A 17127-nucleotide genomic window follows, 5' to 3' on the forward strand; every position below is an offset into this window, starting at 1 on the left:
TCTTGATTGACTTTTGGAATCGGGGAGTCAGGCAGCACCCCACTCAGTAAAAGAGAATCAAGTGTTCTGAAGACTGAACAAAGACGTTTGCTCCGTGGAGAGGGAGCGTGGGAGAAAAGCAGAATGGGGTGTAAGGGGTACTAGCCCCAAAGCCTGTATAATTGTTGTGAAACACGAGGTTCACATTTGTTTTCACAGCATCTGTATCACAAACACACGGGGATGAACCACATCACTGTAACTATGGCTACAACAGATCATCTCTGCCGTGGTCTGAGTGAGAACGGCCCCCATAGGCTCATATATTTGAATGCTTGGTCCCCACTTGGTGGAACTGTTTGTGAAGGATTGGGAGGTGTGGCCTTGCTGAAGGAGGTGTGTTGCTGGGAGTTGGCTCTGAGGTATCGAAAGACACAGTTCCCAGTTAGCTCTCTCTACTTCATGCTTGCAAGTCAAGAGGTGAGCTCTCAGCTACTGCTTCAGCACCATGTCTGCCTGCCTGCTGCCATGGTCACCATCATGATGGTCATGGACCCTTACCCTCTGGAACTTTAAGTCCCAGATGAACTTTTTCTTCTGTAAATTGCCTTGGCCAAGGCGTTTTATCACAGCAATAGAAAAGCAACTAAGATGGCATCATTTCTTTCCTTTTTCATCGTTTATTTTGTTTTGGGATAGAGTTTCATGTAGTCCAGGCTGCCCTCAAACTCACTATGTAGGCAAGGATAACCTTGAACTTCTTGATCCTCCTGCTTCCACCCACCAAGCATGAGAATTATAGCTAGTCCAAGGCAGCAGAAAAAGGGGAGAGCCAGCCTCAGTCACGAGGAAAGGGAAGACCAGTGCCAAAGGCTGTGCTGTGCCCTGCATGTCCCCAGAGGTGGACATAGGATTATGCATGTGCACACACACAACTGTGCACACACAGGGAGAAGAAAGGAAGGAGGCAAGGAAGAAAGGGGAAAAGGTTAGATATTTTCTTTTCAGGTATAAGATCAGATTATTACATTTAATATAATTCTCTGAATTAAGTACATTCAGGAGTATTAAGAATGAAAAGGAGAATTAAGTTCAGACTAGATAAACAGATGTGTGGTTGCCAGTCTGAGTTCTGCAGGACAACTGAATTGGGAAAGAAAACAATCGAGGGTGTCTTTCACTGGTCACTAACCCATCCAGGAGGTCTAACCACAGGAACCCCCAAAGGCCCACCTCCTGGCACCATTACTTGAGAAGCTAGGATATCAGCATCTGAATTTGGGGCACACAGATCAGTTACCTCAGGGACCTTACGATGTCTAGACAGCTCTGTGGGAAGCAGGGGGACACTTTGGGACAGCATGAGCTTTATTCCCAACTGCCACATGGTGAAAGAATGAAATCAACTTCCCTGTGATTGTCCTCTGACCTCCACATGTTTACCGTGACATGCACACATATGCACGTGTGTGTGCACACATGCACATACACGTACACACATGATAAATACATCATTGCACTTATGAACTCACAACCGCTGTGGTTGCTTATACTAGATAAGCCTATCAATATTCTGGAATGGACTGGGGAGGGCCACATGAGGAGCTATTAGCAGCCAATGGCTACTGGGGTGGGGACTCCTTTATATTGAGGGGTGTGACTCCTGGGGGGTTGCCCATACTTCAGTGGATGACCCCCACACCATGCACTTACTGGCAGCACTAATTGGATTTGTAATATATTCTTCCTCCCAGCATTCAGCTTAGATTTCCCTGCCTAGCTCTGTTCTTCCCTGCCATAGGCTCAAAGCAGTTCTTTATTCATTAACCAATAAAAACAACACATAGACAGAAGGACCTCCCACACCACTATATATTCATGAAATTCCCAAAGAGTAAATTAAAATATAAAATAATAAATAAATCGCTGTGACAGAGCAGCTCTGGGCACAGAGCAGGTCTCCCGAATGTTGCTGGGGTGATTGAGAAAGCCTATAATGGATGGAGACTTGACTCCATCCTAACATGGACTCTCTCTGGATCTAGCTTCCATCTTAGTCTGAAGTGTGGACTGACCCACTGGGGCTCCTTGTTTGTCAGTAACAGAACACATTCCTGAGTGACTCCAAAAGCAGGCTGTAGGTGTTGGGAAGGTCCAGGACCAGCAGAGCCCTGGAGACCCAGTAGCAAGCATCATGGGCACTCTTTATAGCATCCATGCCAGAACAAATCAGTCTCTCGTTCTGCTCAGGGTTCAAGTTCAGACTCATGGCAAGCTTGGTTTAGATCGCACACCTACACCTTGGCTAGGAAAATGACGGGCCATCTTTTTGTGGATGGTCTTGATGGTTTTACAGGTTGGGCAAAGCTCTGTCTAGTGGGTTCTTCTCATATAGTAGACATCGGTGGGTCCTCGGGGGCTGTGCAGTGCATAGCCTGTGAGCGTATGTGGAATTCTTGAGTAAAGGTTGGGGTTGTCCCCAAGGGAAAAGTGTTATCAGAACAAGGTACCAGTTCATGAGGCTAGGGAAAAAAGAGTCCCCGCAAATTACTTGACCCACATTAACGGCAGCTGGGTACATTGTCTAAAGTATCAGAAAGAGTTAGAGCCTTCCTTAGTGCTTGCTGTCACCAGGCCTTCTTGACTAAACCCCCTCAGCTACTGTGGTTTCACACAGAGGTTTTCCTACTAGCAAAAGGGGAGCCTCCGAGGAAAGCGGGCTGGGGAGCCTTCTGCCATCTAGTGGTCACTGTGGGAAACTGCAGCACTCCGTCACTGTTCAAAAGTTTGCTATACTGGTATTGATTGACTGTGTAGCTTTGCTTCACGAGATTCTTTATGCAGCTGAGGCACCCAGGAGCGTGACTGCATACAGTGCTTAAGAAGGCTCACCCCTTGAGTCTGAAGTTGGGACAAGGATGCCTGGAAGGTGAGGCATGGCTTGGTTGCTGAGAAAGATTCGTCTGTTCTCCGCTTTGCCTCTCTGTTTCTTTTGATTTCCACTTGATCTCTGGTAACTAGGTGACTTGTAGGCCCCAGCAAGACAAGCTCAGCAGAGGCCTGAGTCTCAGTAGCTTATCCTAAGGCACTACCTGGTTCTATAAAGACCACAAACTGAGATTACCTAGGCACCACCCAGGAACAGACCATCCAAAGGAAATTCTTAATGTTCCCAACTGTTATAGATAGGATCACCTGCCAGCACACACCCATCGCTTTTCACCAGGACACCCCTAGACAAATGTCAACCAATCAGGACTGAGCCTGTCACCCACACCCTGCTAATGAACCTTTTCTGGGATTTGCCTTTAAATAGTGCTCTCTAGAAAGGTGGGTACCTCATCTCGCTGCTGCACTGACAAGGTCCCGACAGGCTTTGGCATGCACCCAATAAACCTTGCTTTTGAATTTCAGTGAGTTGGTCTCCCTGGTGGTCTTTTGGGGTCCCAAAGGACTGGGCATAGCAAACTAAAGATTTACACAGACTCTAGGAACATTGCAGACAAACCTGACTGCCAGGACATCACAGGTTAGATTTTTTTGGAAACCTATGGGGTCCCTTTTGATGCCCCCTTTGTTTAAAACCACAAGACAGCCACGTTCGATGTGGGAATCAACATATAAGCATCGAATTCCTGGAAGCCTAGCTCACTGAGGGCCATCTCTCAGCCTCCGCACCTTGCTGTCAGAAACCTCCAGGCCTTCCAGTGAATAAAACATATTATGTAGCTTTATTCTTTAATATGTATACATATATACACACACACACACACACACACACACACACACACACACACAATTTGTCCCCATGGATGAAAGGTTAGTTTCTATATTTCTTGTATTATATGTAATTGGTGCTGCTAAACTATGTTTTTTTTTTTTTTTTTTTTTTTTTTTGGTTTTTTTCGAGGCAGGGTTTCTCTGTGGCTTTGGAGCCTGTCCTGGAACTAGCTCTGTAGACCAGGCTGGTCTCGAACTCACAGAGATCCGCCTGCCTCTGCCTCCCGAGTGTTGGGATTAAAGGCGTGCGCCACCACCGCCCGGCTAAACTATGTTGTTAAGGGACTGGAGAGATGGCTCAATGGCTAAGAGTACTGGCTGCTCTTCCAGAAGACCAGAGTTTCCAGCAACCACCTGGTACCCTCTGCTGACATCCTCAGACACCAGTCATGACACTAAAGTGATGGAGAGGCATACGTGCAGGCAATATATCCATAGGTATAAAATAAAATAACCGAAAAATTATACTGTTAAAGTATTTTGCCGTTGATTATTGCGGTTTCTCCTTGTGTAAGATTGGCAGCAGAGGATCCACCTGTCAATAAACTCAGACAGCCGGGAGTAAGCAGTATGGCTATTATTTTCTTTTAAGATATTTAGACACGGTCTGATTCATTTTTAGTTGTTAGATGTTTTCTGTAATTTTGGAAAGCTCGCCATTATTTTTCGATTCTGAGAGAACCCTTTAGTCATTATTGTTTCCTTAATACACTGTTGGGATTACTTTCCAAGGCTGTAATCTTTCTTTCTCACACTCCTTTTGTACTCATGGCTCACAGCCCATTGATTAAAATCAAGCGCCAGAGGAAATCGTCTGCGGAGGTCGCGGAACTTTGTGGGAAATGTAGTCCGGGATAGACTGCAGCACCCCTCGGAGAACCGTGGGAACGGCAGCACGAGGCGTTGCGCACGCGCCGTCTCCGAGGCTTGATGAATGCGCTTCCGGTTCCCCGAGCGCTTTTAGGCGAGGCTCCCGCTGCTCCTAAGCGCAGCGGTTCCTCGCCTTCTGGGAACTATAAAAGAAGATTTTCCCGGAGCCAGAGGAAGACCGAGTAGCAAGCTCGGGTCAGGATCGGAGGGACCGGAGCCCGCCCGGGGCCTGCGAAAGCTCGCGGCTGTCCAGCAGCCGGGCGAGGCCGCCGGGCGTTTCGGGGCTGCAGGCCTCGGGGCGGGCATCCTGGGACGGAGAGGTGTGTGCATGCAAAAATCGGATCGCAGTAAGTCCTGCGGATGCCCTTGCACCAGGAAACCTTCGGGGCTGCTTAGGGGTTGAGCTGCGATTGAGGGAATGAGCAGATCCAGATTGGGCTGAATGACGCTTCATTGAGGGCTTGTCGTTTGGAGGGAAAGGATGCCTGCCACGGATGAGGGAAAGGTCTCTCCATCACTTAGAACAAATGGAAGCCGTTTCGCCTGAGTTGCTCAAACCACGTCCATCACCACCCTGGGGTCGAAAACGACTTCATATAGAATGACATAGTGTACCTAGAGAGAAGGTTTTTCAGATATTTAAAATTACCTTCTTTTCAAATGAACAAGGCAGCTATTTTAACCATTTAGGTAGTTTGCTGGTGACAGAGCCAAGAATTTCATTCCAGCCTGTTGATTCCCAGGTCAGGCCTTTGTCCTCAACCACATTTAAGCAGAGGCCTCTCATGAAACTGCAGTTAAGGTTGGGGGAGGGGAGCCGAATGGTAATCATCTCAAAACCCTCAGTCCTTCTATCTGGGTTTTCTGATCTCATCTCGGAATGCATTCTTAGAAAAACAGGTCAGTGATGCCAGAAATGAGTTAATTAATGTCTTAATCTTAGAGTTGCTTTTTTGCTGTACTGCTCCTCCAGGCTTTATACATACTGAAGTTTATTGATCTGATCTAATATGAACTCCTAAGTGTTGTGTGTTTGTTTTTTAAGGCGGCATAAGTAAGACAGTAATTCAGCTTAACGCCTTTGTTTCCATCCACACAGTGAGAAGAGCTCAGACTGGTCCATTCAGAGCTGCTCGTGGGCGTTCCCTCAAGCAGTTGCTTCGTGTATGATGCTGGCCGCAGAGTCCTTTCCTTCCACGGTGTGTCTGTGACTGACCCCGTTCTTCCTCACCCAGCCCTTGGATCATCATTCCTGGCCCTTTCTTGAGAGCACCTGAAAATGGAAAGTTCCCAGGTAAGTCACTGAGGGCTTCACTTCCCACCTTGGGCCGTGGGTTGTCATTGGATTACAACATATACACGCAGGTGAAATGGTAGAAATATATAAAATTCAGCCTCAAGGAAAATAAGGGAATCAGATCAATACCAGAAGAGTGAACTTATTGCAGGGCAGGGCGGTATATGACCTTAATCCCAGCACTTGGGAGGCAGGTGGATCTCTAAGTTTGAGGCCTGCCTGGGCTACATAGAGTTCCTGGACAGCCAGGGATACTCTCATTTAGAGTTTTACCATGCAACCCTTTGAGCTCTGAAATCGTCCTGCCTTGAAGAACCTCAGGGTGGGATTCTTGCTTTTCTCTCCACAAGGGTCCTCTAAAGACACTAGGAGTCCTGCTGTCCAAAAAAGAAATAATGTTGGCAGTCCGTCTGTCCAGTGTGCTTCTTCCCCAATGTTTCCTGCCAAGGCTGTTAATCCTTCAGTTACACAAGCTAGGAAGAAAATGAGGCCCAAAGCCAGCTGTGGCGGCTCACGCCTGTAATTCCAGTACTTAGGAAGCTAATGCAGGAGAGTTGCTACGGATTGAAGCCAGCCTGGGCTACAGTCTGAAACTGTTTCAAAAACGGGGAGGGGGAGCAAAAGAAAATGAGGTATGTGTTAAGTCTCTTAGCATATGATGTTGGCGTGTGCCCAGCTCCGGTCGTGCCATCCCACCAGCTCATAATGTCTCCGTCCCACATGTGGTCAGTCCATCTTGGTCCTCAAGTAGCGAAGTACCTTCATCTCACACCCGCTGATGCTCCCTGTAGAAGGGCATCCTAATTTTCTTCCTCTTTGACTGGACCTTTTAGCTGTTGTTTCCCATGTTTTCAAGCATGGAACAGCAAGCTTCTTCTGGGAGGCCAGATAATAACTGTTTACAGTTTTGCTTGGATACAGTCTCCTTTAGCTCTTAATGCAGCAGTGGTTGCATGAGAAAGTCACGGGCAAAGTGCGATCCAGGCGCTGGCCAGATTCAGCTACAGTGGCTGGATTTGGCCCACAGACGGTGGCTTGCCATCACCCGTGTGCTGCAAGGTTGCCTCCAGCGTGCACATTGGGTCCTGCTGCCCTAGTGTTTACCTCTGTGGGTCTGCATGTTTCATACTAGTGGTCTCCAGGGTGGAGGACGAGGAGCCCCATAGCAGCCCCTACACTTCTCTTCATATTCATATTGTGGCCGGAAGCATGGGAACAGCAAGTTGTTAATGGTGTTAACGTGCTTATTGGCACCAACATATGGGTTGTAGAGTTACGTTATGATTTCCAGGTAAACACATGGGTCATTAGTACATGGACGAGTGTGTTACCGATGTGCTGCAGAAACCTGGGTAGGTACCCGTGTGCTCTGCCCACTTCCCCTACAGCCTTCCTTTCCTACTGCTCTTCGGCTGTCATGCGTGTTTTGCCTGAGTTTATTTCTCAGTGAACACACTATGGCAAGACACACCTCACGTGAGGACTAAAATGATCATCTCACAGAAGTCCGATGGCACAAAATAGGACCATTTGTGGTCACCCTTTGTCTAGCATGTGTGTTACTGCCTGAGGTGCAGTTTCCGCCTGTGTCACTTATGCTGGGTGCTCCGTGGAGCAAGAGCCCTACTACACCTGAGTCGGTACAGTATAATCTGCACATTTAAAACGCTCACTCATAAACAGTGAGCCGTTTCTGCTCTTTCATCCCCCATGAAGCATCTCTTACAGCCTAACGTTGGCCGTGACAGCACCCTCCTTACATTTGATATTCTCACAGATTTGCTGTTGCTCAGTTCTGATTCTCTCAAATGAAACATGTCCTTTCAGAGATCAATTTCCTTCAAGGATTTGACTGTGGCCTTCACCCATGAGGAGTGGCGGTACCTGAGCGCCACGCAGCGCCTCCTGTACAGGGACGTGATGCTGGAGAACTACCGGAACTTCATCTCAGCGGGTGAGCGCAGTGTCCTCACAGCACCCAGAGCTGGCCTCTCTTCTGTGTCACAAGGACATGCGGCTATCAGAATGAGCTCTCTCTCCTTGAGTAACAAGGGAGAAAGATGATGACAGTTGTGTGCACGCATGCACACGCATGTACCTGTCCTACACTCATTTGTATCAGCCCCATTGAGTTGTTGTGGGGCATCTCGGTTGCTCGGTCTCCCCAGCCTTTAGTCCTTGAAGTCCACAGAGCTTGCTCCCAGTTCCCTCTTATTTCTCCTCCACAGGGTTTCGTGTTAGCAAACCAGATGTGATCTTAAAACTGGAGCAAGGCAAAGAGCCTTGGATAGTGGAAGAATCGCCACGTCAGAGCCATGCAGGGAAATGTGAAGACCGAGCAGGTAAAAACCAAAGAATTCCAGTCCCTGGCTGGCTAGTGATCGCAGCTGGCACCTATATGATCTTTTTTTTTTTTTCTGGAATTTTCTGGGGCGTAGAGCTCTATAAGTGACTGAGGAAACTAGCTCCCGTGCTGTATATATTAAAATGTTCTCCTCAAATAGATGTATTCTATAAAAATGTTTGACTTTCAGTGCTCTGTCCACAGAACCCAAGCTCCTCCACCACACAGTAATTTCTTCATTCTTCCCCCACCGTGCCCGCCAAAGCGCTTGCTGTATTCTTGCAATCCATCCCCACTCCGCTCTGCTTGCTCTTTCTTTCTTTTTCTTGTTTTTTTGAGACTGGGTTACCCTTCTTAAAAAGCCTACCTGTCCTGGAACTAGCTCTTGTAGACCAGGCTGGCCTCGAACACACAAAGATCCACCTGCCTCTGCTTCCTGAGAGCTGGGATTAAAGGCGTGCGCCACCACCGCCCGCCATCATCTCTGAATCTTGTTTTTCCATTCTCCATTGCACTGTACAAACTCCAGAGTTCTCAAGTTTGCCCCTTCTTCCTGGTGAACACTGGCTTTCTGAGGTCTGCTATGCCTGGTCTCTGCCTGGAAACTTTTCTCTTTGGTTCCCACCACGTCCTTGTCCGTGTCACCTGTCAGCCACACTTCCAGAAGATGTTGGGGACTGTTCTGTGTTGGAATGTTTCTGTCAGTGTCCAAAGCTCTTACAGTCTTTGCCAGTTTCTTCTGTCTTTGGCACAGTTAAGTAAGCTGGTAGAGGTGAATTTGTCGCCCCCTCCCTTGTGTTATTGCTCATTTTTTTCTCTATAAATGTATAAAGTAGGAGATATTTACACTTGAATCTCTTTAACACTGGAAAGCCGGCCCTGAAGACTTGGCCCCCATAAGGCCTTTCTACAGATTGTCATTTCAAAGCTCCATAGAACTCATATATTAATGTTAATCCCATTCCTTCCTTCCAGAAGATGACGCTGCCTTAGAGAAGGACAGGGGAACACAAGATAAGCCTTTGAAGCCAGTTTTAGCCTGCAGTAACAAAACAATGCCAGAAAAAGCTGCTCTGTTTGAGAAAACAGTTGCTCCAGATGTGAATACTGTTTCTTCAGAAAAAATGCTTCATAAATATGATCCAGGTGGAAATGACTTGAAAACTAATTCCGAGAAAACTGTTGCAAAGCAAAGCAAAGCAAATGCAAAGGTACGTGCTGAGCCCGGTGGGTACGAGAAACCTCCGCTCCACACAAAGGCTGACAAAGGCCATTCTGGGACAGAACGGAACAAACATGATGAGGTTAGGGACGTTAGGAGTCAGGGTGAAGATCTTACCAAAGACCAGAATGTCCAGACTGTAAGTCAACCCTCCGAACACGACAAGGGCGGGAAGCCTGCCCTCCAGCAGTCAGCCCCCTCTTCAGGAACGGAAGAGTGTGAGGAGAGGAAGCGGAACGAGTGTGCAGAGTGCAGGAAGACCTTCTCGAAGAGGTCTACCCTCATCGTGCACCTGAGGATCCACACGGGAGAGCGGCCCTACGCTTGCAATTACTGCAGGAAAACGTTCCGTATAAAGGCAAGCCTCACTCGACACCAGCGGATTCACACCGGGGAGAGACCCTATAAATGCAAAGAGTGTGGGAAAGCCTTCATCGACAGGTCGGCCCTCATCGTGCACCAGAAAATCCACGGCGGGGAGAAGTCCTACGAGTGTAACGAGTGCGGGAAGACCTTCTTTCGGAAGTCTGCCCTGGCTGAGCATTTCCGCTCACACACGGGGGAGAAGCCTTACAAATGCAAGGAGTGCGGGAACGCCTTCGGAAAGAAGTCCTACCTCATTGTGCACCAAAGAACCCACCGAGGAGAGAGGCCCAACGAGTGTAAGGAGTGTGGAAAAACCTTCTTCTGTCTGTCAGCCCTAACAGCGCACCAGAGAATCCACACAGGGGAGAAACCCTATGAGTGTACGGAGTGTGACAAGACCTTCTTCTGCCAGTCGGCCCTCAACGTGCATCTGAGAAGCCACACCGGAGAGAAGCCCTATAAATGCCGCCAGTGTGGCAAGTTTTTGTGCACGAAGTCCGCCCTTGTCGCGCATCAGGTGATCCACAGGGGAAAGAAGACTTTCGAGTGTACCGAGTGCGGGAAGCTTTTCTACCTTAAGACAACACTCACGATACACCAGAGAACTCACACCGGAGAGAAGAACGGTGCGCTTAGTAAGTGGGGCCACCCGCCCTCCGCGAAGTCAAACTGCAGTGAGCAGAACAGGGCGGACACAAAGGAGAGTCACTACGAGTGTCACGAGCACCAGCGCACGGTCCACAAAAGCTCACGCCGCTTTGCACATAAGAGAACCATATGGGAGAGACCGTACGAATGTCCCGAGTGTGGGAGGACCTACTGCCGGAAGTCAGCTCTCCAGCACCATCAGAAGACACACACAGGAGAGAGGCCCTATGAGTGTAAAGAGTGTGGGAAGACCTTCTGGCAGAAAGTCTCCTTTACCGAGCATCAGCGAACTCACACTGGGGAAAAACCATATAAGTGCAAAGAGTGTGGGAAGCCTTTCCGCCATAAGTCAGCGTTCACGGTGCATAAGAGGATTCACACCGGAGAGAAACCGTATTCGTGTAGCGAATGTGGGAAAAGCTACCGTCGGCTCTGGACTCTGACTGAGCATCAGAAAATACACACAGGGGAGAAGCCCTATGAATGTACCACATGCAAGAAAACATTTCGCCATAAATCAAACTTCCTTTTACATCAGAAAACTCACAAGAAGTGAATTCCAGCAAGGCAACAGATAATTTACATAATGCTCAAATCCTGGATTATGCATCAAGGAGTGAGACCTTGTTAGCATATGGGTTAGCAGGAGATTTTCTGCCGATGTCAGCCCCTAACACCGGAGAGCTCACATAGGCAACATACAGTTTATTTTAGGAACGTCAGATTTTCAGTGTTACAATGAAAACATTCAGCATTTCAGACACTACACCGGGTGTGCCTGCCTCCCTTCCAAATCCTGAGACAAATACAAGTCCCTACCTGATTACCCTCCACAGTCAGTTTACATAGCGTGTGTTGCCAGACGTGAGCGTCCAGTCTTGATACGCCAGATCTCTACCAGATGTCCCTGTGATGACTGAATGGTTTCTGTTTATGAGTTTACCGTATTCACAGCTTAGACGGTGCAGCCTGCTCGTCCTCTGTCCCTGTTGTTGTCTAGTGACAGACCCCAGTCCCTTTTTCTGCAGAAGTGAGGAGGCAGACTAACCGTAGTTCCCTCGCCCACCCACAATGTCTCCTTCACGGGAGTGAGCCTTTGCTGAAGCCAAGAGGTGGCATGTAAGTGCCTCCAGGAGCCTCCAGGTGAGCTGAGTAGCCAGCGGGCGCAGGTGCCATGGGCGCAGGTGCCATAGCGAGAACAGCAAAGACGTAATAAACTTGAATAGTGAACAGGATCTGGGGAGTATTTGACTCAAAACACTGTCTCTGCTTCGAGTATTTTTAAATACCTCTGTCCCCTTAGTGGTTTGATTATTATGTCAGTGTTTTCAAAAAAAAAAAAAATCTGGATTTTCTAATGACCACGTCCATAAGGGTGTTATTTAGAGTTTACGTATCAGCTTCTGAGCAAAGGTCTCTGTGGTGCCAAATAGAATCACATAGTTTGGATGTATGCATCTGGCCGGAATCTGCTCACATGGGGTTAATGTCAAGTCCTGCTGGCCAGCCATCTGTGGAATTTTCCACAAGCCCAGCCAGCCCTGCTTTCTGATGGGTTGTTATTTCCTAGGACACTGAAGTACTCACTTCATTGACAAGACAAAGGAGAGCCTCTGGGCTTCTTGTCCTGGGCCTTGGCTGTGGCCAAGCTGGCATAGCGGCATAATGCTGTCACTTGGCTAATCAGCCCCTTCGTGGACGGACTAAGTGTGTCATCTAACTCTGGGTAATGAGAGTCTCTCTCTGACCTGTCTGCTGCTTCTGGTTGTGATGTTGGGCTCTTGGGTGGGGAAAGCTGCCCTTTGAGGCCCATCAGAAATCCCACTGTGAACAAAAGTGGTTTATTTATTCAGTCTGTATTTTATATCCTGCAGTAAGGTATGTATGTCTTTACATACTTGTGAATGCACATGTATTCCATGTATATAATACATACTGGAACATGAATATATGTGTATCAATAGTAATCGTTTCCTGAAATTTTTAATAATTACTTAAAAGATTTGGTTGGTGCTGCAAATGGAATTTTATCATCTGTTTTTAAAATTACTGGTCAAGGCCTGATGAGGACTTATAAGTAGAGCTGCTGGCCGGCAGGCCTGACAACCTGAGTTCAATCTTTGCGCCCCACATGTTGGGAGAGAACTGCTTTTCTCACAAGTTACCTTCCTTCCACAAGTGTGGTATGGCATGCACGCACACACAAAATAAATAGTGAAAAGGTAAAATGTTTTAAAAACTCACTGATAGAATTCTTGCGCATTTTTGTCAGCCTTGTCAGAATGTAGCCCTTATTTGTAATTTTCTTTCCTTGCCCTTAGAGCTCTCACAGCTCCTTATAGAGGAAGTTTGTGGGCTGTTTGGTGTAGGTATTTTTACTTTCTGGAAATCTGTGCCCTAGATGTCTAGTTGTGCCTTCTGCTTACCCTTGGGTTATGCAGCTAATCATGATTCTGTGATGACTGAATCGTTGGCCTTTATCAGTGCTACTTAGTGTATGGGAATGCTGTATGCTGGGGGAATGTATTTTTCAAGTCTGATGAGAAAAGAAAGTAAGTCTGCAAGTGGAGGAACGGTGAACCCCACACACAGAAAATAACAAGACACATCAAAGTAAAACTCTAAGGTCCGGTGAGAAAACTCAGCTGGTAACGGTGCCTGTTCTGCAAGCCAGCAAGCCAGGTCACTTGTAGAGGTGGACAGAGAGACCCAGCTCCACAAGTTTGTCCTGACCATACATGAACTGTGGTGCACCCATGCACACACAGAATAACAATAGTTTTTAAAGTTGTTAAAAAAATTACGACACAAAAATTAAAACTAAATGGAAAAACGTGTAAAAGCAGCCAAAGGGAACAGCGACATGTAGGGTCTGCGAGCTTCCTACAGCTGCTGGAAGAAACTACCACCCTGACCAGAAGAACGGATCTCATCTCACAGGACCCAGGGCAGCAAGTCAGGCCCAGCGCTGCAGGCCTGCCCTCTAGGCTGTTGGAAGCTGCCTGGGCTTCTGCCACATCGTCTGCCTGCAGCTCGTGCCAGCATGTTCTCACTGCGTGTGTCTGTGTACGTCTGATCCGGGTTCCATCTTTCTCAAGCATGACTTCATCTTAATGACTGACATCTGTAACGGCTTTATTTCCATAAGGTCACGTTGGAGGTATTAGAGGCTGTGAGGTATCTTTTGGCATCCTAAAGTTTACCCCCATGTTTACCAAATTAAAATAACAATAGATGTTTGTTGTGTGAGACTTTTACTGGGGAGATGCAACATACCTACTCACCCTAGAAAGGAAATCTATTCCAGACCAAAGTATCGATTACACCAGAGTCCAACAGAGCCAGTGAGTCTGTTGGGGCTACTAACCGGAGTATGGGGGCGTTGCTTACAGAAGTGGGGATGGCTCAAAGACAACTGTATCACCAAAGTCCACCCCGGCATGGGTGGAAAAAGCTGCAGCCTTGGAGCTCCATGCACGGGTTGCAGGGAGTCTCCGCAGCAAGGCTGGTCATTTATTTACTTAGCATTTGTTTACTGAATCTACAGAGAATCTGAGAATCTTCCAAGTTTCAGCTTTTGTGAACAACGTGATATATGTGGTAAGATCACTTGCTACCAAGCGAGACAACCTGCATTTGATCCCTGGGACCCACATGGTAGAGGCAGAGAACCAACTCCTGCGAGCTGGTCCTCTTGCTGCCTCCCCGCCATACACACACCGGCACATGCATCCGTATCCACCAATACCCCCATACACACAGGTTAATGCAATGTTTTTAAAATGAAGATTGGGTTAATTGTATGTTTATGTGTTGACAGGAAAGTCTAGGAAGGGCGTGGGTCTTAGTTTTCTTTCTATCGCTGTGTTAGAGACACCATGACCAAAAGCAACTTGGGGAGGAAAGGGCTCATTTCGCCTTAGAGCTTGTAGTCCATACCTGTGGGAAATCAGGACAGGACCTAGAGGCAGGAGCTGAAGCAGAGGCCACTGAGTAGCAGTGTTTACTGGCTTTCTCCACCTACTTTTTTTTATACTACCGAAGATGACCTGCCCAGGGGTGGCACCACTCCTAGTGGGCTGGGCCCGTCCACAACAATCAAGAAAATTCCCCACGGGTCAGTCTGGCGGAGGCACCCACTAGTCAAAGTTCCCAGGCACAAGGAAGGAAGGAAGTTCTATTTGGGGCAGTCAGGTGCACAGGGGAGGGGAATCTTTTAATGATAGAAACACCGTTGCCCTGCCTGTTCCTCCCTGTGATTCACACTGGCAATGAGCGGGTAGACAGAGTGGAAACTCCCATTACAATTGCTCCTATTCTGCCGGCGAAGTGGAGAGTAAATTCATTCTCTGAAAGCAGGAGGAAGGTTTTAGAAATTGTTCAGTATTGATGGTGCTGACAGCCTTCAGTTCTACCCTATTGCTTTGCATTTATAAATCCATCCGTCCTTTGTAGCATGCTGCTGTGGAGAACCTTTCAATACTTAGGAAAGTCTTCGTTTTCTCAGTTGATGTTTTCATGGGATGCCTTAGAGCATCACAGGTAAGTCCTTGTTGCTTGCAGGAGTGCAGGGGGAACGTTGTCCACTGACTCCATACAGCCAGACCATGTTGAAATCCCTCCTGGTTCCCCCTGAAGCTAGCTTAATGGAAAATGATTGCATTTTCTAGTCTAAAATGGGCACAGCACCCCCTAGCAGGCTGCTTGCTCATAGCATGTGTCTGTGTGAAGTCAGTGGGACTCTTTGGGACTCCTGCACAGCAGATACAGTGTGAAGTATTCAAAAGTTACACCCTCTGCCCTCTGTACCCCAGAATCCCTCTACTCACAGAAACACTGTCAGCAAGGATTTCTGGCCACCAGATGTCTGCTAGTGTGTCCCCGTCAGTGACCCTCTGCTGTAGTTTGAGCTCTCTCCAGGTCCCCAGCTCGTGGTTTTGTGGCCCACCATGGTGTGAAGTCAGGGCACAGGAGCTCCAGACGACTGGCCACATTACACCCGCAGGAGGAAGAGAAGCGAGGGGTGGGTGCAGGGTCACCATTCATCTTCTCTCCTTTCATTCAGTCCAGAGCCCAGCCCAGGGAACAGTACCACCCACATCCAGGATGGGTCCCCACCCCAGCTGGAAAATCCTCACAGGCCCTTCACCCCACCTGGGGGGGGGAGTTCTAGGTTTTGTCCGGTTGACAATACTATCACAATCCCCTTGACCATAGACAGTCAATTACAGAGAGATAAGGACGGTCACAAGGTCGGCGCCCATTCTCCTTTACTTCCAAGTATTTGTATCCACACTCTGAAATGGCACCACAGAAAATATGGAGGGCAGTGCCACATAGCGTCCAGGAATTCCATGTGTACAGATGAAACAATACCAAAGCATGGCCATGCCTGGTCCTGGAGGTACAAACTCCAAGTCAGCTCAAGCCTTCCCAAGCTCCTGGAAGTTGTGCAGAACCACAATACAGATATCAATGAGTGCTAATTGTGAGCTTCATGTGTGTTGTGACATTTGGCTGCGTCACATCAACATAAACCAAAATGCACCCATTTAGCAGCTGGGCCCATGGGCACTATGGCCACCAGAGAACCCATTGTGTTTTAGAATATTTTGAGTGATTTGGTGGCTTGGTTAATCATTTTAGCATTCACTTTTACTAAAATTGTAAATCACTTAATCACCGCACCGCCCTCATCCGAAGTCACTAAGTGATAGTGCTTTTAGGGGCTGGGAAAAAGGACTCACGGAGGCCAATTACTCTGAAGTGGAAATTAGATGCTATAACGCACAACAAAGACGCTTAAACACGCGCCGTAATGCACTGTGCCGTTAATTTAGTGGCGAGCCCTAAATACATCATGCTAACATTGGGGAAATTAAAGAGGCAGCATTAGGAAGATGCCTTCCCCAGAGAATGCCAATTCCCACTCCTGAGCATGACCCTCCCATCCTGGGTCCTCCGGGAGGTTGGTGCTAAGTAATGGAGGTCAGGAATTTTTGCAGGCTGTTATAAACAAAATCTGTTCAGAGATTTCTCTGTTGTTATGGGTGAGATTTTTAAATTTTGGTGCTTGCATTTCCTTTCAAACCCTTTGGAAGGGCAGATGATGAAAAAGACAAATCATGGCTTCTAGTCTTTATTTCTAAAGACTTAATCTTTTTCTTTTTTTAATGGGTGTGGGTGTTTTGCCTACAATCATATCTGTGCTGGGCACGTGCCTGGTGACTATTATAGCCAGAAGAGGATGTCAGATCTCCTGGAACTGGGACATGAAGCAGGGTCTTCTGGAACAGTCATCTCTTCAGACCCTTATCTTATTTTTTTAAAGGGAGGGGCATTTTTTGGGACAGGATTTCACTATGTAGCCTGATTAGGCTGGCCTTGAACTCACAAGCAATCCATTTGCCTCTGCCTCTCAAGTTTTTGGATTAAAAGCATGTGCCATCATGCCCACTTTTAATTCTTATCTTTAATTATGTGCATATCATGTGTGCCTAGGTACGTCTGCATAGGCACCAGAGGAGGTCAAATTCCCTGGATCTGGAGTTAGAGGAAGTTGGGAACTGCCTGTGTAGGTGCTGGGAATGTGTAGGCGCAGACCACTTGTTCGTTTCCGGG

General features: G+C 47.6%; 1 protein-coding gene across 3 annotated transcripts; it reads left to right on the forward strand.

Annotated features, from left to right (window-relative positions):
- Positions 1-4718: 4718 nt before the first annotated feature.
- On the forward strand, positions 4719-13746 carry Znf334 (zinc finger protein 334). 3 transcript variants are annotated; one of them, XM_005362882.2, is made up of 5 exons: positions 4719-4976; positions 5729-5923; positions 7754-7880; positions 8155-8268; positions 9246-13746. In XM_005362882.2, the coding sequence occupies exons 2-5, from the start codon at positions 5909-5911 to the stop codon at positions 11060-11062; spliced, it is 2073 nt and encodes a 690-aa protein (XP_005362939.1). In that variant the 5' UTR covers positions 4719-4976; positions 5729-5908; the 3' UTR covers positions 11063-13746. The 3 variants fall into 3 exon arrangements, with proteins under 3 accessions (XP_005362939.1, XP_026643003.1, XP_026643002.1); XM_026787202.1 differs by having other exon boundaries at positions 9249-13746; XM_026787201.1 differs by having other exon boundaries at positions 4719-4949.
- The last annotated feature ends 3381 nt before the right edge of the window (positions 13747-17127 follow it).

This window comes from Microtus ochrogaster, linkage group LG8 (assembly GCF_000317375.1).
Source record: "Microtus ochrogaster isolate Prairie Vole_2 linkage group LG8, MicOch1.0, whole genome shotgun sequence".
Taxonomy (NCBI): Eukaryota; Metazoa; Chordata; class Mammalia; order Rodentia; family Cricetidae; genus Microtus; species Microtus ochrogaster.